The 23,771-nt window shown below is 42.5% G+C and overlaps 1 protein-coding gene and 1 long non-coding RNA gene across 9 annotated transcripts in view; both read right to left on the reverse strand.

The window, feature by feature from the left end:
• Window positions 1-4,598: 4,598 nt before the first annotated feature.
• The window catches only part of LOC109526629 (neural cell adhesion molecule L1-like protein), a 28,652-nt gene continuing 9,479 nt past the window's right edge, over window positions 4,599-23,771 (reverse strand). Inside the window, exons 5-12 of one of the 8 annotated variants that reach the window (XM_019888029.1) lie at window positions 22,215-22,235; window positions 21,728-21,793; window positions 21,201-21,314; window positions 19,732-19,893; window positions 18,754-18,930; window positions 15,945-16,017; window positions 15,063-15,138; window positions 4,951-5,033 (exon numbers count right to left, since the gene is read on the reverse strand). In XM_019888029.1, coding sequence (XP_019743588.1) covers window positions 15,063-15,138; window positions 15,945-16,017; window positions 18,754-18,930; window positions 19,732-19,893; window positions 21,201-21,314; window positions 21,728-21,793; window positions 22,215-22,235 — 689 coding nt within the window. In that variant the 3' untranslated portion in view covers window positions 4,951-5,033. Of the gene's footprint in view, window positions 5,034-15,062; window positions 15,139-15,944; window positions 16,018-18,753; window positions 18,931-19,731; window positions 19,894-21,200; window positions 21,315-21,727; window positions 21,794-22,214; window positions 22,236-23,771 lie in introns of all 8 variants that reach the window. The other 7 variants (XM_019888026.1, XM_019888024.1, XM_019888025.1 and 4 more) reach the window with 7 other exon arrangements.
• On the reverse strand, window positions 6,856-9,680 carry LOC109526632 (uncharacterized). The gene is made up of 2 exons (XR_002170385.1): window positions 7,203-9,680; window positions 6,856-6,991 (listed from the first exon to the last, which is right to left on the reverse strand). It is a non-coding gene; the product is annotated as an uncharacterized LOC109526632 (long non-coding RNA).

A 23,771-nucleotide genomic window follows, 5' to 3' on the forward strand; every position in this document is an offset into this window, starting at 1 on the left:
GCGCTGTAAACAAGCCAACATTAAATTAAAAATACAATCAATTAATGGGACCGTTGATTGGGCGGAACATTGGCACTTTTGTAATAGATGTGTGATGTAAAAACGACGTTGGCACTAAAATTCACCCCCCTAAAAAGCTCTGTCTTGATTTAATGCGTTTTTTTATGACTGCAATTAGGAAAGTCTTGATGAAGGCCATCACTTAAGGGCAAGGACTGCGTCATTGAAAAGGAAGCAAGCGTTGCAAGATTGCTTCCTGAATTGCTTTGTCACATTCTGTTGTCACTTAGCGTGTGAAAACGGTGACCAATCGTTACCAAAATTCACAGGCACAGTCGTCCTCATGTCTACTTCAACCTCTGAAAATATAAATGTGATCTGCGCAATGTTTTGAATTTTTATGACATGAAATGTGCGCTCCTATGTGGAAAAGCCATCATCACCACCACAAAATCCTAAATACCGTCCTGATTGTATTTTATTTTGAAGAGGACAAGAGTAGGGATGCTGATGATGATGAGTCATAGTTTTTAGACATTGAACAACGCAAAAGGTTTTTTTTTTTACTCCAAAGGAGGGCAACCAGGACTGCCCCCATGCTACCCTAACCGTATGCAACCATGCAACAATCAAACTGATGTTAACACTGTGACCCGAGCTGTTTCCCAACCAGGGCTTATGAAAAGGTCACCTGCATGTCCTCACATAAAAAAATGGCCCTTTTGTGTGACCCTCATGGCAGCTTTGACCGGCATAATGGATTGTTGTTGTTGCTCTGGGGTTTTAGAGAAAGCAATTTTGATACGGATGAGGGCGTCATCCCTGACAATACCGGGATTATCGCTATATATGACCTTTATCTTGCCATGAGCCAGTGAGTGCTTCACAGGCTGCTTCATACTAGGTGTTCTTGAGATATTTTTGAATCAGCAGATTATACACAGACCTATACAGATGCTAAGTGGCTGTTTGATCGGACACGGACAACCTATCAACATGAACACGGAAGATGTTGCAGGCTGAATAAAATGAATGTTGATATTTGTTAAGACGCACCTAAAAGCATTCAGTTTTCTCAAAAGCCGAAAGCGCGCCTTAAAATCCGATGCGTCTTATATATAGATCAATATTCAGATTTCTTGGATTTAGTATTTTAAAGCGCTTTGTTACAGCTTCATTGGTTGTGAAAGCTCAATATAAATAAAGCTGTATTGTAATGGGTCGGACCTATCCCAGCCGTCTTCGGGCAGTAGGCCGGTTGCCAGCCAATCGCAGGGCATACAGAGATGAGCATCCATCCGCGCTCACACTCACACCTAGGGACAATTTATAGTGTTCAATCAGCCTGCCATGCATGTTTTTGAAATATGAGAGGAAACTGGAAGACCCGTAGAAAACCCATGCAGGCACGGGGAGAACATGCAAACTCCACACTTGGAGGCTGGAGCTGGAATCAAACCCGGTATCTCTGCACTGTGAGGTTGACGCGCTAACCACTGGATCACCGGGCCGCCCCAGCACCATCTAGTGGATGCATAATGCAACTGCAGGCACTTCTATTCTGTGCGCCTTATATTGCGGTGCACCCTAAATATGAAAACAGTATTAAAATAGGCCATTCATTGAAGATGCGCCTTATACTCCAAAGCCCCTTATAGTGAGGAAAATACGGTAATTTAATTCATGTGTGTTGGTTGAACTGACACCTTAAGCACCTCGTACGTGTGACTGTAAAGATGCAATTTTTTTTAAACAATTGTGTCCTATATACTTTGCCTAGTAACAAGTGACAAGCACAAAAATAAAACAGAAAAAGTGTTGCGCTGGACAGTTGTGACTGAAAAAATAGGTTGAATGAGTAAAGTTTAGTTTCAGAACGTTTTTAGGTTTAAATAAGAATGATTCACAAATAATAGAGTTCATCAGGGAGGTCATGTGAATGCTTTGTATGCCAGAGAGGTTGTGGAGTCAATCATCCGCAATCTTTGTTAGTTGGGTATTTTTGCGTTGTTGTTCTCCTTGAATCAAAAGGCGATGTATAGTTCCTGAGAATGAAGGCTCTGCGGTAATTGGTGCCATGGGAGATGCCTCAGTAAAGATTGACAACAATTTGACTGCTACCTTCCTCCATAAGGTTTTGTTTAATCTAGTCAGTTTAAAACAAAATATGCATCATCTGCCATCACCACGCGATAGGCCCAAAACAACAACAACAACAATTCGACCTCATTTTGCATCTCTCTCTCTCTCTTTCTCTCTCTCTCTCTCTCTCTCTCTCATCTCTTTCTCGTTACACTCTCAAGTCCTCAACAACTAAAGAAAAGGAGCTTCAAGCCAATGAAATATTCAGCACTTATTTCATTGGAATCATGTAAAGTATATCCTTGATTAATATTTGAGCAATATGTATTATGCATGACGGGACTAAAGAGAGGTCAATGGTGGGTGGGGTGGGGGAATGGGATTTCTGGATTTGAATGTTTGACCCTTTGGAGGATCACGCTTTGGTTTCGCCCAATTGTGTCGCTTATTTGGTGCTTACAATTGGCTATTTTTTAAAAACATAATTTAGATTGTCCACTTGGTAAACCAATAACAACATTTCGAAAAAGTGCAGTTTCAAAATGATCGATGCCAAGGTTTTTTTTGCCTGGAAAAAAAAAAGTCTCTTCGTGTGATATTAGCGTAACAAAGTTTTAACAAGACAATACTCTCGGCTAAAGTTACTTTAGCAGTTGCTTAAGGTACTCGTTCGTTTGTTTGGTTCTGTTGGAGCAAGAATTAAAAAAAAAAAAAAAATCCTCCACAGCACAAGATTCCACAGCACCAGACACTTTAAAGCGCTCAAGGACTTCTGTACAATTGCACTCTTAAACGTGTCTACAAATACTGCTGCTGGTCACTTAAAAATGGTGCAACGTTTATCTGCACTGACTGCACAACTGTTGCAGTCTTGTATTCTACCGCTGATCATTTTAGCTCTGCTCGGTACTTTGCACATTGTCTCACAGCTGTCATTGGGTGATATTAACGCACAACGGTACCCTTACATTACGGAATGTCTTTCCACACTTATTTGTCATGTCCTTGTTTATCGTTGGTGCTTGTTATTGATGATACGAGTATACTACCGGAGACAAATTCCTTGTGTGTTCTACATACTTGGCCAATAAAGATGATTCTGATTCATAAAAAATGTTGTTCTGAGTGTATTCGTACACGCAGTTCTTTTCTGAATGAATACACTGTTGAAACCACAAATATTGATAACCCCGTGTATACAGCACCGCTACTTTTTGTTCGTTTACATTTATTTTACTCCTTAATTCCCTCAAGGGGAAATTCAACTTATGTATTGTTAAATTTATTTTGCACATCACCGCACAAGATAAAAAAAGGAAGAAAAACATAATAATTCATCTGAAATGATTTTTACTTTGTTTTTGTTCCTGGCTCGCCCCGCATCTCTTTAGCATGTGCTAAGCGAAAGCCTGTGCTCGGCCCTTGCCTTTGCCAAGCAACCAGGCTAAAAGCAGTGCTAACTGCAATAAATTGACTCAGTGTGATCAGGTCAATGTCAAGACACAATTTAGTGCAAAGAGAGGTCTAAATATCGATGTGGGGTTTCCAGACAAAGGGGTGCGGCCGGGTTGTTGATGTGGCGTTTCTGGTTGCGACTGACAAACCGCTGAGGCAAAGCCAAGCCTTTTACAGCAAAGGTGACCGGGGTTGTAGCAGAGCTTTTGCTTAGTTTCCACAATATTTTTTCCCCTTCACAAGATTCAGAAGAGCAGTCCGGTGGACCAGTGGTTAGCGCGTCGGCCTCACAGTGCAGAGGTACCAGGTTCAATTCCAGCTCCGGCCTCCCTGTGTGGAGTTTGCATGCTCTCCCCGGGCCTGCGTGGGTTTTCTGCGGGTACTTTGGTTTCCTCCCACATTCCAAAAACATGCATGGCAGGCTGGTTGAACACTCTGAATTGTCCCTCGGTGTGTGTGCGTGGATGGTTGTTCGTCCGAGTGCCCTGCGATTGCGTAATGCATTTAAATCTCACATGTTTCATCATTCGCACTTTCTGTTGGAACTCTGAATTTCTCCCACGTACATTAGATTAATTGAAGGCTAAATTGGTGACTGATATGTGGTTGGGAATGATCGTCTGCCAATTCTGTAGGTGATCTGCGATTGGATGGCAACCAGTTCAGGTGTGTACCCCGCCTCTCGTGTAAAATCAGCCGGTATAAGCTCCAACTCACTCGCAAACCTCAGTGGCATAGAAAATCGCTGATTTGATTTACTGATTACACAACTCATAGTATTTTTTTAATTGACAATCATAAGACAAAAAAAAAATCATTTGAACCTTCCAAAAAATAGGGCCAGGCTATGATGGTATTAAATGTAAATGCGCACTGATTACACAACTCATCGTATTTTTTTAATTTACAATCATAAGACAAAAAAAATCATTTGAACCTTCCATAAAGTAGGGCCAGGCTATGATGGTATTAAATGTAAATGCGTTTGTTTGTATATGCGTTGATGCCGAACACCATGTAAACACAGTATAACAACAGAATGTGACTGACAGGTAGAAAAAAAACAAAAAACTTTTTTTTTTAATTATTGTAATAAAATTCTCAATCCAATCATTCAGTTCATTGTCTTTCGGTATGTACAACACTTGTCTCTACAGTCTCTTGGCAACATTTCTGAAAAAAGACATTTCTAGCGGTTCATATTTTAGCTATGCGTGCTATATGTAACGTTGCAAAAGCCCTCACACAGAGCAATTCTTGTAAAATCTGAAAAGGAAGCTTGGCATTATGCACTGACAGGGCCGAATCCATTGGGCTCGGTGACAGATCCGCCTCGTTTGTGTCCTGAATATTCCCCGATAAAGGAGCCGTCCTCGCTGAATTCTCCTCCGCCGTCAGCGTAGTCCACCAGGCTGTCTCTGCTGACGCCGTCCCCGACCGCATCATCGCCATTCAGGGAACACGAGCTGCCCCTCAGTGGCTTTTCATCACTGTCACTGCCATCAACAACAGACCAGGGTCAGTAGTGCAATGCATATACAAAGACATGGCGGCGCATAACGCCTGTGGAGACTTCCTGACTCTATAAGCGAACGCGCGACGTCGCACCGAGCAGAAACGCTGAAATAGCAAATCACGTACAGACTATCAAATGTTTGGCCGCGGGAACTGCCGCACCGACTCGGTTCTTACGGTTTCACCGCATCGGGGTTGCGAGCGGGGTGCAGATGCAGCGGCTGCATGGCACGAGGGAGGCAGCTACAATCACTTCACTAATTGCTAATTGCCTCGACTCCATGACCAAAGGCAATTTCAAATCTCTTTAGAGCCCGTGATGGAAATTGCAAGAGTCTAGCTCATTCCAAACACTGGAAAAAAAAAATGAAGGTGTGTGTGTGTGTGTGTGTGTGTGTGTGTGTGTGTGCTTGTGTGTGCTGTGTGTGTGTGTGTGTGTGTGTGTGTAAGCGCGTGTGTGGGAGGAGGGTTGGTGTTGAAGGCTGAGATTGAGAAAGGGAGAGGAATCAGGAAGGAGGCTGGCAGAGAGCGGTGGGGGCATAGACAATTCCAGACAAACAGCCTGTCATTCCCGGTATTCCCGAGGGGCGCACACCAGGACCGAGGAGATTAGATGCCAATTTAAGAGCGAGGCAACCGGCCAACTTTCGCTGGTGTCTCTCGACAAGACGGGAGGTCACCTCAAAACAGGATATTTCTCCCTCGCTGTCCTGCTTTCTAATGCGCTAAACCACTCTGCCTCCTTTGAGTTGGTATTCGCAACACAAAGCAGTAAAGTGCAGAGGTGGATGCTATTTATCAGTCAGAGTTGTGTCTTCCCTTGGGAGGCTTTAAGGGAGGTGCAGGAGCTTGAGAAAGATGAGGGGGGAGGCGGGATGGATTTAAACCTGTCCTCAGCACGTAACACGTAAATTGCGATTGTGATCCTAAAAAGCGCGACTCAAATCCTTATTGAATGATGAAAAGGCAAAACAAGTCAATTATTTTTTTCGTTTATGCAGTGAGATTGCACCCTCCGTGAGAGCAGAAAAATCAGGCTGATAATGAGGTTCAACATTATCTGAATAATTAAGTACAATGTGTAATCAGTAATACAAAAAGAAGCCCCGTGCTCATTGGTGGGAATGATGAATTTGAAAATTACGCGAGTGGAAATTTTACCAAATGCACTCTTAAATTGTTATGATTGCAATTAAAGTAGGGCGGCTCGGTGGTTCGCGCGTCGACCTCACAGTGCAGAGGTTTGATTTCAACTCTGGTCTTCCCGTGTGGAGTTTGCATGTTCTCTAATGATGAAAAGGCAAAACACGTCGATTTTTTTTTTCGTTTATTCAGTGAGATTGCACCCTCCGTGAGAGCAGAAAAATCAGGCTGATAATGAGGTTCAACATTATCTGAATAATTAAGTACAATGTGTAATCAGTAATACAAAAAGAAGCCCCGTGCTCATTGGTGGGAATGATGAATTTGAAAATTACGCGAGTGAAAATTTTACCAAATGCATTCTTAAATTGTTATGATTGCAATTACAGTAGGGCGGCCCGGTGGTTCGCGCGTCGACCTCACAGTGCAGAGGTTCGATTTCAACTCTGGTCTTCCCGTGTGGAGTTTGCATGTTCTCCCCGGGCCTGCGTGGGTTTTCTCCTGAAGACAACTGGGATAGGCTACGGCACGCCCCGCGACCCTTGTGAGGATAGAGCAGATCAGAAAATGGATGGATGAAATTAAAATATGTATGTCTAATTTGAGGGAGCCCATAGGCCAAGTGTGGAGTGTTTTGTCACATCTTTTCAACCCAAATAACTTCCATTTTTTACATACAGCCCTTTTTAAACGGAGAGCAACCACTAAGACAGAATAGTCAAGTACTGATAGAAACAATAGTGGCACGCTACAGTGCGACACTTTTGTTCAACACGTTTTGAGCACAAAGACGCACCTTAAGATTATAATTTGAGGGAGCCCACAAGCCAAGTGTGGAGTGTTTTGTCACATATCTTTTTAACCCAAACAACTTCCATTTTTGACATACAGACCTTTCTAAACGGAGAGCAACCACTATGACAGAATAGTCAAGTACTGATAGAAACAATAGCGGCACGCAACAATGCGACGCTTTTGTCCAACACGTTTTGAGCACAAAGACGCACCTTAAGATTTCAAAGGTCTCCTTCATGTGGACTTTTAATAAGCAATCTTATCTTTGCTTTTTCTATTCTATTTCATTAGGCCATTTTTCCATGCAGGCCACATGCGCTCTACATTTTCAACTCTTATCAAACCTCCTTTGGCTGATGATTGTTGCACGGTGAAGATAAGTGGCTGTTATCGAAGAGCGGTATAATGCCACGGACGCCGTTGCCCGCCCACAGTGACTTTCAATGTGCTGATTAAAAAAAAAAAAAAAAAAGGAGGCGGGTGGGGGGAGGCTCAATGCTTTTGTGTCGCAGCTCCTTCGGGATGTTCGGTAAGTTGGCCTCAGCTGGTTGTGCAACAAAGCTTTCCCGCGGCCCCCCCCTCTCACAAGAAGCTGGATGATGGAGTGGAGGCACATCACCAGGCCCACAGTAATTACTTTTGTCTGGCCATTGACCTGCACTGACTTGGTTCCAGGGCAGCACAGAAACATCAGGTCCAAGAGGAAGTTTTGGCCGCCTTATCCACAGGTTTAATGAAGTTTCAAAGTGTTTTCACAATTCACGTCTTTTGATAGCAAAGGAATCAGTAAGCGTTCTCTGACATGTCGAACATACAACTGAAATTAGCAACATACCCACAGCGGCTTGCTTTGCAAGTACATGGGAAACAGAAAGATTCTCTCTGGCTACTTTCCATCGTGGCCTTTTCTTCGGAATGCGATTCATTTATCCTTCCATCTACTTTTGATCCTGTTCATGGGTGAGCTGGAGCCGATCACGGTTTTCACTTCTTGTAGATGCTTCTCTCTTGAAGGAATGGTCTCAAGAATATCGCCTTCCTGTGTTTTTCTTAACCAACCAAATGGGAGGCCAGCAGCCATTTTGGTAAAGATTGTATGAACCCAATTTTAATGAAGTTAAGACTGCTGGAAAAAAATAAAAGAAAAATCAGGATACTCGGTGAAGGTAAATGGAAAAGAAGAAATGGAATTCCCCCCCACCTTCATGGCTGGAAGCAGACCCCGAGCCATGACCACCTGCTGTTCCCGCACTGGACAGCAGGGCAAAGCAACAGAGTCGCGTCTCTTAAAGAGAAATGGTCTGAAGCATAATTACCACTTGTCAGCTCTCCGGACACGTGGCAAAGCGGTGGGTGGCTTATTGCCTTCAGAGATTCAAAGGGCATAAGTGAAGCCCGGATTCAACTTTAAAGCCAGGAAAACAACATCATAGCCAGGCTAAGGGCACTCTGGGGGGATGGCAGTCAGAACAGCTCCATGAAACCAAGCATGAGAGGCATTCTAAACAGATCGCAGCAGACTCACTCACTCCTCCCCTGAATTCCCAACACTCCCTCCAGCAATACACCAGAGTTGAACAAATATTGATATTCAAATCGTCCACATTATGAAAAAAGGTCGGCCACCATCATTTTGAACGAGGGGTGTTTTTATCTGCAGGCACTTTGGTGCGAGTCAAATTCCTTAAAACAGACACCAACTTGCAAAGTCAACCCCTGATCACACTTTTTAGTCATTGGCGAATTTTCTCTTTGCTATGACACCACCAAAGCAGAATGATCTAATATCGGACCAGTACTGTCGGAGATGCTACAACCTTGCATGTGTCTGGACTTTGTTGATCTCTACACCGAGTGAAGGAAGGAAAACCCCTGCACCTGGCTTCATTAATGTGAGTGAATAACGATTGTGGAATGAGACTTTTGTCGAATCTGTGCCAGATTTTATTATGTTCCTATTTAGGCCAAATGCCAAACTCCTCCACAAATGCTTGTGGCCATTCGATGGGTAAACAAAGTAAACAAGTAAAGAAAGCATCAACTCTTTCAGATGAAGAAAGCAACAACTGCTCCATGTGATCCAACATTAGAGTCGTACAGAATAAACAATATTGTCGTAGTTCCTTTCGCAACGGAGCTCTTGTTTTGAAGTGGTAAACAGTCATCCTACAACGTTTAAATGAGAAAATATTGGGCCCTATTTTTGTGCCCAATGCGACTGCGCGCATGGATGGATTTTTCTTTCTTTTGGTATTTTTGTCGGCAGGCGCAGTTAGAAAGCACCGTTGTGCGAATCAACACAGTCGATTGCTTCCCGGGCCAAAGGAAGCAGCTCCACTCATTGCCTTTAAAGTCAGCACAGGAGACATGTACATCGACTTTGATATTGTAGAAGTGGAAACAGACTCACTGGAGTCCTTGTGGAGGATTGAAGCCCGCAAAAACTACGTCGATAAGGAACTGCAAGCGGACCTCCGCTTGTGGATGATGTAAAGTTGGCTCGGGCCATCACAGATCACTGCTGTGAATGGCGCACTTGGAGACCTTCAACTTCAATTCAAGTGTGAAACCTATTCCCCGCAATGTTGTGCCAAAGCTCGCAGGGGGGGTGTTTTAAAAATATAGAATAAAGATGAGGCGGCCCGGCGGCCGAGTGGTCGACCTCACAATGCTGAGGTACCGGGTTCGATTCCACCTCTGGCATTCCTGTGTGGAGTTTGCATGTTCTCCCCATGCCTGCGTGGGTTTTTTCCGGGTACTCCGGTTTCCTCCCACATTCCAAAAACATGCATGGCAGGTTGATAGGGCACTTTAAATTGTCTCTAGGTGTGATTGTGAGCACGAATGGTTGTTTGTCTTTGTTTGCTATGCGATTGGCTGGCAACCGGTTCTGGTTGTCCCCCGTCTACTGCCCGAAGACGGCTGCAAAAGGCTCCAGCACGCCCTGCAACCTTTGAGAGGATAAAGCGGATCAGAAAATGGATGGATGATGGATAATAATGATAAGTTCAATGAATATTTCTACAATGATTCAGAGGGTTCAATGCATGCTGTTGTCATATTTATGAATAGGATACAATGACATCCACCACACATATCAACGGAGCACAGAATTAGACTGCCTGAACCTTGAGCAAATTCACCAAAATCACGTTACAGCACCTGCGCTACAAATGAGACCTGGTTAGAAGTCTCGTCTGCTTTCAGTCACCAAAGTGTCCAGTCTGCCACAGACATGTGAAAGAAAATACCCTAGGTCCGTCGGAACACCTCACATGATTCAACGCGGTCTGCCAGATTTCCAAACACCGTAAATTAGACTTGCCCCGATGCAAAAATCGAGACGTGCCGATTTTACATCGAGTGAACACTTCCTGTTGGCAACAGAGGTGGCTCAAGCAGACTGAGTCCAAATCCACTGTGGTCCAAATTGCTTCACGGGGACAGCTCAACGGTCGTCGGTATCATACAATGACCTACATCCCGGTGAAAGCACCAAGACGCAAAGAATGTCTGACGTGTGTGTTTGAGCCACGTCTGCGTGTGCACACCAGTGAGTGAGTCAGAGTGATCGGCCTGGCTTCACTTTCGTGGCCGCAAATTGCTTTTGGGGCTGCAGAGAAACCTTCTTATCACATCTCGGAGCTCCAGCGCATGAACAGTTTGAAGACACCCAAGACAACACGTTTCTTCCCGTTGAATTATTGTCCTGGCAAGCGTCACAGGAAAGCAATTGGCAGCCAGCGTGCAATTTTGACTGGCGAGGTTCAGAATGGAAGAAGGCAGCAAGGGCTATTTTAGGTGATTTCTTGTGTGTGCGAGCAAACAAACACACCATTGTCACAAAAATAGCAAGCGGTGATCTTGAGCACAATGGGATTCAATTGATTCTCCTTTCTGTCGGCATAGCAACCGACAAAAAAAAAAAAAAAACACCAATGAACAATGACAGTTCAGAAAGTTACAGTATTTCTTAAAAAGCTTCCTTCTTATGGAGGAACACAGTTTATGTCTGTTGTAAAGAGGACACGTTATAGAAAATGGCCTTTTTAATTGCTCGTGTGTGTACATTCTACTTTGTGGTTGTCCCTTGGGGTGCCTGTTAACCCAACAAGTGTGAAATTAAACCACCAAGGAAGCTTTTGCTCGCTGTCCAGTTCTGCAAAATGTGTTTGCTCTGAATTTTGCCGAATGCTGATGTTAGAATTCACCACTCATGCCTTGGCAGCTCGGCTTGGGAAATATCTGTCATGTTCGGGCGGACTACATTGAAGCACAATCATGCCAAAGCCAAAAGGTAAGCAGAGCTTAAGGGTTTGCACATATAAGCATGCTAAACATAGCAAGGCACAAATACAGTTGTCAACCGAGGGGCACGGTGAGCATTATGATTGGTGAGGTGTCTGCTGCATGCACCGTATGCACGAATCAGCAACACAAACTGTCAAGTATAATTCAGAGATTTGGGGACGAAGTGCTGCCTCCACGAGTGAAAATCGAATTCAGTCTTTATGGGAGCTGGCTTTTTTCCTCGCGCACTGCCCTCCACTCACATGCTGATTTGGTCGTTGTGGTAACGAAAAATGTACTCGGGAGTGAAGCAGCAGTGCAGAAGCGCAGTGATTGAAGTGGCTAATTTGCATGAGACAGAACCAACTCCTCCCGACCCCCTGCAACCCTCAAAAGAGGAGTACTGTCATTTAAACCATTGTGTTATAAGTTCATGTTAAATGCGCTGTAATTCTTTTCCTTTGTATATTTCGAGGAAAGAAGGTCATTCGAGACACAGATGGACTGCTTTAAATTGAGGGGGTAGGGGAGGAGGTGGGGGTTCTTAAAGTACAAGTATGTCGGTTTTTTGTTGAGTGTGTAGTATGAGCGAGTGTACAACGTTCAAATATGTTAGAATGGTTTTGATTTAATTCACTGAAGCTTGCAGGTAATATGTTATATAAATGTTTAGATCTGCCGAAAACCCAACAGCACGAATTAACCCAAAACAGCCATATTTTATCTTTAAACAACATCCAATGCATCACATTTCGCCCCTGGGCATCGCAAAAACATAATCCGAGTTGAAATAGTCATTGTGTGTTTGATGATATGCTAAAATGCAAGTTGAGGAATGTGTATATACTATTTATGTACCTGACACTGGAGTCAACAAATTGTTGGGGTTTTTTTCCAACCAATTTGTAACGAAGAGATTTACCGTATTTTCTGCACTATAAGGCGCACCTAAAAGTATTCAATTTTCCCAAAAGTGCACCCTATAATCCGATGCGCCTTAAATATGATGTTCCAGTCTCTTTATATTCTCCATTGAGTTGTTTCCCTGTTACAGTTCCTATGCCATCTCGTGCTGATTATTAGCAGGAACCAATTGTAACCTAAAAGGGTTCTGCCCGACACTAATTGACATGCATTTGCCAACACACACTCAAACAGACAACTTCTTTGCGAGCTCTGCACAGCCATGATGAAATTGAGATAATACCAAAGAGTTAACTACTGACTGAACGAAGGAAGAAAAGTCGAGCAAGACTTCGAAGGATATTTTGCCACTTGTGGATGTGAGCCCACGAGATTTATTTGACATTTTGCTGAATCAATTGTCTTCACAACGTTTGCTTTTTATTGTTTTGTAATTTATTTTTATATTTATGTTTCAGGTCCGTGTTTGTGACCAGTTTTCATGGCTTTGTTACAGTTGCAGTGGTTGTGAAGTCTCTATATCAATCAAACTGTATTGTATTGTATTCACTTTAGCGTAGCTCCAACTAGTGGATGCATAGCGCAACCGGAGCCACTATTGTAGCTTCTATTTTATGCGCCTTATAATGAAGTGTGCAGTATATATATCAAACAGTTTAAAAATAGGCCATTCATCAAAGGTGCGCCTTATAAGCCGAAGCGCCTTATAGTGCAGAAAACACAGTATCTCCATCTTATATTACAAACTGACATGTGCAGTAAAAATTTTAAAAGTTAAAATTTCAATCGACAATGAGTGGCCATGAAAGGGTGTATTTGTCCATTAAGGTGGGCTGCTGCCAGCATTTTTAACTCCAATTCAACTTTGCTACCATGCGAAGCTGAATACTACCATATCATCCAACGCACTGGCCAAGGTAACCCGACGCCCACCCATCTCTAGCCCCACATGTCAAAAAGAGAGTGCTGCTGCGAAAGCCTTGTGTACTTGAATATGTGATTTAGGCCTGCATGACTCATTGATCCTTTTCTGCCTGTGGACTGCGCGGGTTAAAATCTCTGACCCTTCCCCCGTGGCTTTGAAACATAAAGTGGCTTCACTGGGCTGCGTATTGACGAGTAAATGGTGCTGTCTCTGCTGCTGAAAGAGGAGATTGGTTTAATCTGGTGCCCTTTTCTCATATTTTTTGTCGGTCTATCGGCCTTGCTACTTGCATATACATAGATGACTGCCACAGAAAATGGTAGAATTGATGGTGCTGCAGTTTTGGGAAATGACCGACACAAAAGAGTGGACATGCACTCACCGCCAAAGACATTCGGGGCTCTGTTTTCTTAGATTAACCATGTGCATTCAGGCATGAAAACTGCCACATCTTGATTTTTTATGCCGGTGCAAGCATGTTTGTTTGGGAATTTGGCAGACCATACATTGTCATGCTGGGCCTCTGGAGCAACTAACAATTTGGTAGCTGAAAGTAGACTAAACCTTAAACCAGCTGAAGGCAGGTCTACGTTCTGGCACAGGTGGTGTAACAGTATTTTGGTGAATATGAAACGAGGTGCAGTTGACAGCTACTGAGCTCCATAGATGTGTTTGGTTGATGTCATCACATTTCGTTCACACTGTAAATATGACAACAGCATGCATTAAACCCTCTGAAAATTTGTCAAAATGACTTAATTAAAAACATTATTATTATTATTATTATTATTATTATTATTATCATCTTTTATTCTCCTTGGCTGACACACACCTATTGTGGTGGAAGTTACACAAACGGACACAAAAGACCAGTTGGAAGGCGGTCTCTGTGTTCACCCCCCACAATGGTGCAAACATCACTTTTTAACTGCGTGTATCTACAAAAATACCAAAAGAAAGAAAACTCCACCCAGGCGCACAGTTAGACCGCGCTTTGCATGAAAAACATCAAAGCGAACAAAACTAGCATTGTTGCTTTGGTAGTGACAACAAAGGCTGAATGATTTTGAAAAATAACGTAATTGTTATCTTTTTTTTCCCCCTCAATAATGTGATTCTGATTTCACTTGTGATTATTTTTTTTCATGCTCCTCTTCTCGTGCATTTACTAACAAAGTAAAGAAATCTGCATTACAATAACGAATATCAGATTTGTCATGCCATTTTTGACACAGATTATCCTGTACAGGGTCGTCGGGGGGGGGGGGGGGGGCTGGAGTCTATCTCAGCTGACTTCGAAAGGCCAACTATACCTTGAACTGATTGCCAGCCAGTCGCAGGGCACACATTGATATGAACAAACATTCACAACAACATCCACGCCGTCACCAAGTGGCAACCGATCCCACGCCGCCCGCACAAAAGCCAGTCGAGTGTACCACTACACCATCAGCGACTTTCGAGGGGGGAGGTGCCGGAGCCTATTCCAATATCAGATTTATTATGGCACATCACTGTCTTGGTTTTACAGGTTACATTTGCATTAAAATGAGGGTAGATGAACCATTTATATGAAAGTTTATGAAAGCAGATCTACTTCAGCTTTAATTTACAAAGCACATTGACTTGCAGTCTTTTAAGCGTCCACAAGAATAGGGTCACAAAATTCTACCAAAGTAAGGCGTAAACGGAAGAGTGAATCATGAACCAGATGACAACAATAATGCAAACAAATCGGTGACAAGAGGCGGAAAAACACATACATGCACATTCTAAAGCGATGCAATAAACTACTGATGCCACAAGCAATACACAAACTACACATAAGCGAATACTCATCTCAATTAAAAAAAGGCTCTGTATGTGGCTAAAGGGAGCACAACACGTCTATTGGGTACTAGTCCAACTAGTTTGGTTTTTACAGAGTGATTACCTAGCCGATTTCATGACGGAAAGTTGAAAAGTGTCTTCTAGGCTCGTCCTCGTAAAGCTCAAGAACAGAAGGTTTGCTTTTTGGATAGGGAAGAAAGAAAATGAAAGTGAAAGAAAATGAAAGTGTGTTCACCGTGTAGCTTTTTCATCACACACAATCAGAGCCGGCCGATGTGGCCCACCAGGTGAGGTATTATATTGTGCCCCTTCATCTGCGAAATAAAATTGCATTGTTTTTACCATTGCCTTGAATATATAGGATATTTTTTTTTCTTACATAGAGTCTATTTCTGCTTCTGCAATGTCAAAGACTGTGCACATCTTGCGTGCCGATTCTTAAAGAAAATGAGAGGCGCCTCCATTGGCTGGGACGCTTGTCGGCTGTGTTCATGCCCACAACGTCGCAAACATCCCTTTCTACCTGCACTCGAAATGACTCTACCCGTGTGCACATTCGGACCGCACTTTGCAATAAAATATAGCCCATCAACTTAATAGTACACTGTGCTTAAAGACTTGCAGAGTACAACTGATGCTTCATTTCAAGATGGTCTCTTGAACAGTTTCTTTCTCCTTTAATTTCCTCCTCTTTTCTTCCTTTTTTCTTCCCTGTGTCCCAAAAGAGCGACAGTCATTTTCACATGTTCACAAAGTTCTCTGGTGTTACGTCAATTAATTCGCCCCGTCCCCTTAGGGAGGAGGTTTGAATCGATCTTAGCTTATCGATTGGAAAAGTGAATTCATTATTTATTTATGTATTTATTTTGTTCTCAATTTAGTTGTTTTACTGTGGAGGCATTTGCCTTGATTGCCAAATGGGCTTGCCGGCTCTGCACAAAATGTTCATCGGTCATTTGCTTAAAAATCAAATGTTGCGGCTCACCTGTATTCACAGAAGGTGTCATCATTCATCGCTTGTGACTCCTCATCAGGGTGCAGGTCTTCCTTCTCTTTCACTGCCAAAACAATGGGGGACATTTTGGCTATTATACATGGCTTTATTTGATCTGGACTGATTGGAGCCACACTTTGCACGTCTGCAATAATACTTCATACAATCCTCAGGGTTCTTGTGCGTGCCCATTGAAGGATAGCTCAAAAGAACAACAAAATAGTTTGGGACTGCAACGATCAATTATTTTAATAATCGGTTACTCGGTCAATTATTTTGCCGATCACTCGAATTTGATTTTTTTTTTTTTTTTAAATTTCCATCACTTAATTAAATAAACAGGATAGTATTTAAAATTAACTACAGGAAACACACAGACAAATTAATTATGCTGAATGATCAATTCAAGTAAGAAAATGGGCAAAAATGTTCGTTGTTTTCCAAAGTTAAAGAAGATGCTTGCAAATGTTTCATTTTGATACAACACAAAGCGAATAAGTCTGCTTTCATGGAGGGCCACAGAAATCTGAAAAATATTTACTAAGGAGAGTCAGAAATTCTGAGCATTAGTACAATTCGAAACTAAACAAAGTGTCTCAACAATTAATCAATGATCCTAAATAGATTAATTTGATGCCCGATGAGTTGCCGAACAGTCAATCGTTGCACCTCGACAACATTTTGTTCGTTGACTGCCAGGCAAGGCTTGCAAAAAGAGTAAAGCCCCACACAACAGTCAAGCTAAAAATAATCAAAAATCCACACAAAAGCATTTGAGCGCATACCAGCGTTAGATTTCAAAAGACAGGAGTGAAAATCTTTTGGGGGGTAAAACTACAAATGGCGTGTGTAAACATTAATTCAAGTGTGAGCACACAGAGCTTCTGTTCTTCCACAGTTTTTTTTTTTTTTATTCTTGCCTTGAAATCTAACGGAGCAGAAAAAAGGGTTTCATATAAAGAACTGGATGGGCAAAGACGGGAGGTCCAAAAGTGCTTGTGAAATTTTTCAATACTTGTCAAAAGCTACCCACGCTGAGTTGGTTTGCAAAGGGGGAAGACAGCTTGTGAGGAAATAAAGCACGTGTGAGGAGAATGAGTATCTCTCTGCTCGGGGGAAGCACTGAGGCCCAGCGGGTGCACACGCACAGGTGAGAAGTCGAAACCGCCTCATCCCCTCTTGACAAGATTTTTATTCAGAAGTGGCGCTTTACACAGGCATGCAAAACAGTTTTCACATGCAGTCGCTAGCTTGTCAGAGCCTGTTCTGCTGAAAGTTTAGTAGGAACTCACTTATGCACTGGATTTGGTAGAGAAGAGACAAAAGTGTGCTCATTAATGAGGAGGATGAACTATTTGTCGTGATTACAGAAAATATTGACTCCAATGTATCGTGGATTACTGCAATGCACTTTACTTTGGAGTCAGCCAATCCTCCATTCAGCGTCTCCAGTTGGTCCAGAATGCTGCTGCTCACCTTTTGACTGGTACTATGCCCACACAAAAAACTCCTACTCTGGCATCCCTTCAATGGCTCCCTGTACATTTTAGAGCTCTTTTTAAGATCCTATTATTTGTTTTCAAATCTTGAAATGGCCTCGCTCCACCTTACCTCTCTGAGCTACTCCTCAGGTCCATGGACCAGACACTATTTGGGGTGCCGAGAACTAAGCAGAGGTTCAGAGGGTATCGAGCCTTTTCCGTTGCCGGTACCTCTCTTTGGAATGGCCGCCCACTGAACATTTGGCCCATCTTTAAAATTCGTCTTAAAACAGATTATTATTCTTTGGCTTTCGACTCAGCATGAGACTCGATTTTTAGTTTGACTGTTTTTGTGCTTTCTACTGTCTTTGTTATTAATTTGTTGTCGCGTGACTTATTTTTGTTTCATGTGCAGCACTTTGTATACAGCGGTGGTTGTTTTAAAGTGCTCTAGAAATACAGTTGAGTTGTGTAGAGATTGTGTCATGTGACACGACTGAAAGTTGATAGGCGATTGAGGAATATGACCATCATTTTTCGAATTTGTTGTTATTTTTCACAGAAGGAATAAGAGAATAAATTTTTTTGGTGTGCAAAAAGGAGACGGTTGTTGATAGCAACACAACAAATAAACACCAGGCAAGCATTACCTTAGTGTACGGCTTTCAACAATGAGCCATATTTTTGGGCTTCGAGTAATCATTCCCACGTTCCTCTATGATGATGAAAGCCTTTACTCAAATAAATGATGCATTCAGAGGTCAGGGTGTGATAAAAACGAGTGAACAATACAATTCTGGAAACTCTCAGAACTACTGTAAACGCTCAAAGATCAATGGCTGAAAACAACAGAGCAACAGCTGATGCTGAGCCATTTTGCATTGTCCCACGTCGCCCAGTTCTTGTTTAGATTCTGGATTTGTGTTCCACTACTGGACAGGTTGGAACGTCAAGCTTCTTTTACTTTCAAACTGTGCAAGTAGTGCTGCATGTCCTACTAAATTCTCAGGACAGAGAATTGAGTTGAAGCATGTCGTGATCACTTCATTCAAAGGTGCCAGGCCTGATAGGATATTACTCGAACACGGGACGGACATGCATGCATGATGCTAAGAGCTCGGTGTGTCAGGGTTGAGGCCCGCTCTTTCAGGAGGTCAACCAAAACAAAGGCGAAAAACGTGATCAATGACGGCATGTTGCATCCAAAGAAAGGGGAATGATGACGTCCGTTTGTCAATCAAGAGAGCCATATTTTGGTTGACTTCCCAAAAAAGACACTGGAGACCCGAAAGCAAACCCCCGTTGAAAGACTAACTGACCTTTGTCCATGGCGACCACGTCTTGTCTTCCAGGCGGCGGCGTACCTGCATACTTGCCACCTTGGTTTCTCCGCATAAAGCAGACGGTGAGGACAATGAGCGTGAGGAGCGCCACGGCACACATGGTCCCGATGAACCAGCCCTTGGTAGATATGCTCCTTGGTTGTCCTGCTGCGCCTGCCGACAATGACAAACAATCATTTCAATAGTCGCCGGTAAATGTTCGCGTTGAAATGAAAACACAGATTTAAGACGGGGAAGAAGAAACTGATTTCTTTCAGCGGAAACGCTGGCTCCACTCTGTGAGTATCACACTGTTCCAACCCGCTCCATGAGGCCTGACGCAAAATGTGATTTGATGATTGGGCCCTGTATTTCTGCCAATAATATTGATTATTGACCATTCACTGGTGAATATGAAGACGGGATTATAATGAATGTGATCAATTCCAACAGTTTAATAATTACATGACAGAAGGAGACTGGGGTTGAGTTCCACAATATTCAGCGTGATCAAGCAGTGGAATACCGAATTATCAAGGCCTACTAAAAGTAGCAAAATTAAGACAGGGTACTACTCATGTATTTTCAAAATGTCATATGGTTCATGATATTTGGTTAAAAAAAAAAAACAAAACAACAACAACAGCAAGACAAGGGCAAAAAACAAATCACTGAAAATGTACCCAAAAAAGTAATAAACGAAATCTACATTAAAAGTTAACAAATAATTATAAAGCGGAAATAAGGTGACAATTTGTTTTAAAAACAAACATCAAATTAAAAAAATAGGTTTTAAAACTTAAATACCAATCTAAAGACTCTGCTATTAAAAATAATAAATAAATAAATAAAAGCTCCAATGACTATTAATTGCTCCCGGGGGAGCTCGAGTGGACAGTGGTCCCTTAGTGGGTGCAGACAACTTGCGGCACTAAGCGCTACTGACTTTGACACAACATGTTTGCCGCCTCTTACCTGTGACTTGCGTCTGGATAACGTCCTCGAAAATGCTAGCGTTATCGAGCAAAGACTTGGCCATGAGGCGCACCGTGTACACCGTCCCCGGATTGAGCCCGTCAATCACATGGAAGCTTTGGGAAGCATTTACCGCCTTGGATATTCGCCAGTTACCATCACCTACACACAAGCCAAGCACAACAAGTGCACAAGCAGCGAGTCTCAAATGGTAATCCCAGCAGGATATAAAGACATGCTGCAAGAGTGGAAGCTCCAAAGTTTAACGCCCGTGAGATATCTCAGATTAGACAACTCCAGTAGGTTTCTGCGACCTTATCTTGTCATGGTGAAGGAGTTTTTTTGTTCTTTTTTTTCTCAGCATCAATTACCATGACCGTATTTTCCACACTATAAGGTGCACCTAAAATCATTCAATCTTCTCAAAAGCCGACAGTGCACCTTATAATCCGATGGGCCTTATTTATGGATCATTATTCAGATTTCTTGGACGTAGGATTTTAAATATTCTGTAAAGCGCGTTGTTTCAGCTGCAGCGGTTGTGAAGGCTCTATATCAGTGGTTCTTAACCTTGTTAGGAGTACCGAACCCAACCAGTACGAATTCACCGAAGCCTTCATTGGTGAAAAATAAAAATATGATTTTTTTTTTTACAAATTCATAAAAAACACATTTATTAAAAACTGAAAAAAAAGTTAACACAATTAGTATGAAGTATAATTTTTTTTAATTGTGCACAAAATGAACCAGCCAGTGATGGCCAAGTGGGCGTATCATAACTAATTGACATGTTGAGTTGGGTGTGTCTTAACCTCCATGGCAGAGGCTCCGTCGAACCCCTGAGACTGATTCACCGAACCCCTAGGGTTCGATCGAACCCAGGTTAAGAACCACTGCTCTATATAAATAAAGCCGTATTGTATTGTATTCCCTTTAGCGTAGCTCCATCTAGTGGATACATAATGCAACCTCTGCCACTATTGTAGCTTCTATTCTATGCACCTTATAAAGCGGTGTGCCCTATATATGAAAACCATTTTAAAATAGGCCATTCATTGAAGGTGCGCCTTAAACTCCGAAGTGCCTTATAGTGTGGAAAATACGGTATTCACAAATATGTCAGTGTTACCTCCTACTAGTAAAAGTGGTTAACTTATTTTACACTTGTGTCACTGTTAATGTTCAAAGTTTTTTGACAGTTTGACCCTGGAACTGAACATTTGTATTTCCATTAATGCCCCCCCCCCCACCCAACTCCCCACAATGCCGTCATTGAAATGAACTAAGCAGCATGGCTTGTGTTCGATCTTAAGAGGTTCCACTGAATGCCAAAAATCTAACTTAGAACATGTACCATTTCGAGGCAATGGCCATGGAGAAAATGTTGAAGCGTTATTTTGGATGGACGACATCTGCATCAATGTCACCTAAAAACTTGTGTCATTGTGGAGCCGTCGCAAGAAGCTTACGGTTGTTCATATAAGCCACGTAAAGCTGCGAGTCCTGCTGCTCCTCCCTGGCAGTCCAGCTGATTTTGGCAGAGGTGTCGCTCACGTAAGAGCTTATGTTCAACAGGCCTGGAGCTGATAGAAGGGTGGAGAAATGGGGAGGAGGGGAGAATACAGCAGGAAGGGAGAGGAAAACACCACCGGGCATGGAAATGAGGGAAAGAAGACAGGAAAAGAGGATTAGCAAAAGCAAATAGGATACCCCTTGCCGTTTGAGAACAGTGCGGCTTGCCCTTCGAGATGACTGCTTAAAAAGGCAACCACGGCGCCCCCAGACTTAATTAAACAAATCTGGATTTGGGCTCACGAAGGGTCAATGTCGTGCTAGTGGGCGCGTGTGACATCGACTCCTCTTTTAAGCAGAGCCGGGCGCCCGACTCAAACTGAGCGAAGCGACTTCACGCATGGAGTCTCATTGTTCATTAAAAGTTGAGGTACTTGAAGACGGCGTCACAAGAAGCACGAGCTAGAGCACACATTGTAAATACCTAAAGGAGGAGGATGAGTAGCTCTGTCTGGGATCAAGCGAGGAAAGGAAAGAGAGCAGTTGTGGTCTGAAATGACAGAAGACGTCTCAGATGTTAGATTCCCGCTTCAGAGAAGAACTTTGTAAGCAAGACTTGAAGCAAGAAGAAGAAAAGACTACAAAAGACCATAGAGATGGAAACATCCCAATTTTCCAGCTTTTCTGGGAAAATTTGGCTCGACTGAGTCTCAGTCCTTGAAGTGCCGTCATGCATGTTGACGTGCAAGACATTAGCTGTCTGAGAACAGACTGTGTTCAACCTTAATGGTTCTACTGTAGAGTAAACCACGACTGGAAAAACGAATGGAAGAAGTAAACACTAGCGAACCTAAACGTCTACTCTAAATAGAAGCATATCTTAACCCCTCCACAAAATTTTGAATACTCAGATCTATCATACATCTGGCACTACATCTATGTCAGTGATCTGCAGAGGCGGTCATACATACTGCCGTCAACAGAGGCCACAGCTGCAGTCAAGAAATACAAAAAGATGAATATTAGTCATGTGTTCAAGAAAATGACATCTTTAGCGTCGGTGCATGTGCCACACACGAATCTTTCCTTAGGTCTCAGTGAACACAAACGGATGTTTGAATGAGCACAATGATTGAGTGCAATGCTAAACATATGTTTTCTTGAAAAATATATTTAAAGAAATTAAATTAAATTTATGGCGGCCCGGTGGTCGATTGGTTAGCTTGGCGCCCTCACAGCGCAGAGGTGCAGGGTTCGATTCCGGCTCCTGTGTGGAGTTTGCATGTTCTCCCCCGTGCCTGCGTGGGTTTTCTCCGGGTACTCCGGTTTTCTCCCACATTCAAAAACATGTGTGGCAGGTTAATGGAACACACTAAATTGTCCGTAGGTGTGAATGTGAGCGCAGATGGCTGTTAGTCTATGTATGCCCTGCGATTGACTGGCAAACTGTTCAGCGTGTCCCCCCCTAATGCCCGAAGACAGCTTGGAATAGGCTTATATATATTTTATATATATTTTATATATATATATATATATATATATATATAAAATACTGCTTATATATATCTCTAGGGCTCCTCTTGTACTTTGTATACAGTGCCGTATATATTTCAATCTGAAATATATATTTCATCTTCATGATATTTTGGGGATTGTCTGTCTTTTGACTAAGTGTTTTAATTCATTACAATCTGTTTCCATCCATTCCAAAGGCATGAGTCATACCGAAAATTAGCTTAGCTGTGATGACAGGCTTCCAACTCCATGTGCCTCTCTTTTCATTTCATTTCTTCACTTTATTCGTCAACACGATACCGAAACTACAGAAGGAGAAATACTATTGCCGCGTGTGCGCTGTGTGCATGAGTGGCTGCATGGCTTCTTGTACTAAAATAGATCCTGATTCTACTGATGGCTGATTTTTGGCTGCAGTCAACCTGAAGAGCTCTTGATTGCTATTTTTCCAAAACAAACTCTTATCAGCATTAGCTACTTTCAACGCGACCAGCCAACACATTGGCGATAAGTCGTCTGCTCAAATTTGGTGCAAGTGAGTAAATATTTGAATCCCTGTGGGATACTTGTGGTTATTTTCCTTGCCACTTGAGATGTGATCGCAATATGTGCTTGTGATGCTGTTTGTCTCGTTTGAAACCCACCTTATCTCTGCTGCCCTCTTATCTCAGAAGACCCCCAAGAGAGGAATGGACTTTTTTTTCCTCAATCACTTTTATTCTTCTTCCTTTTTTTTGTCGAGAAATCTTTCAACTACTTTGCATTTAAATCTCATCTTGGCCACCCACAAATCAAGCTGTTTTCATTTGTTTTAAATGCCATTATGACTATTTACCAAATCGGTTTTACGGTGAACTTTTTTGGGGTATTTGTGATGTGAAATCTGCGGTAGTGTTCTGCATATCTAGTAAGCAGTATAAATAATCTCTTTTCCTTTTTTTGTTGCTGTTCTTTCTCATGTCACACTCAGAAACTATAATAGATATACACACACACACACACACACACACACA

This window comes from Hippocampus comes, unplaced genomic scaffold (assembly GCF_001891065.2).
Source record: "Hippocampus comes isolate QL1 unplaced genomic scaffold, H_comes_QL1_v1.1 scaffold14, whole genome shotgun sequence".
Classification (NCBI taxonomy): Eukaryota; Metazoa; Chordata; class Actinopteri; order Syngnathiformes; family Syngnathidae; genus Hippocampus; species Hippocampus comes.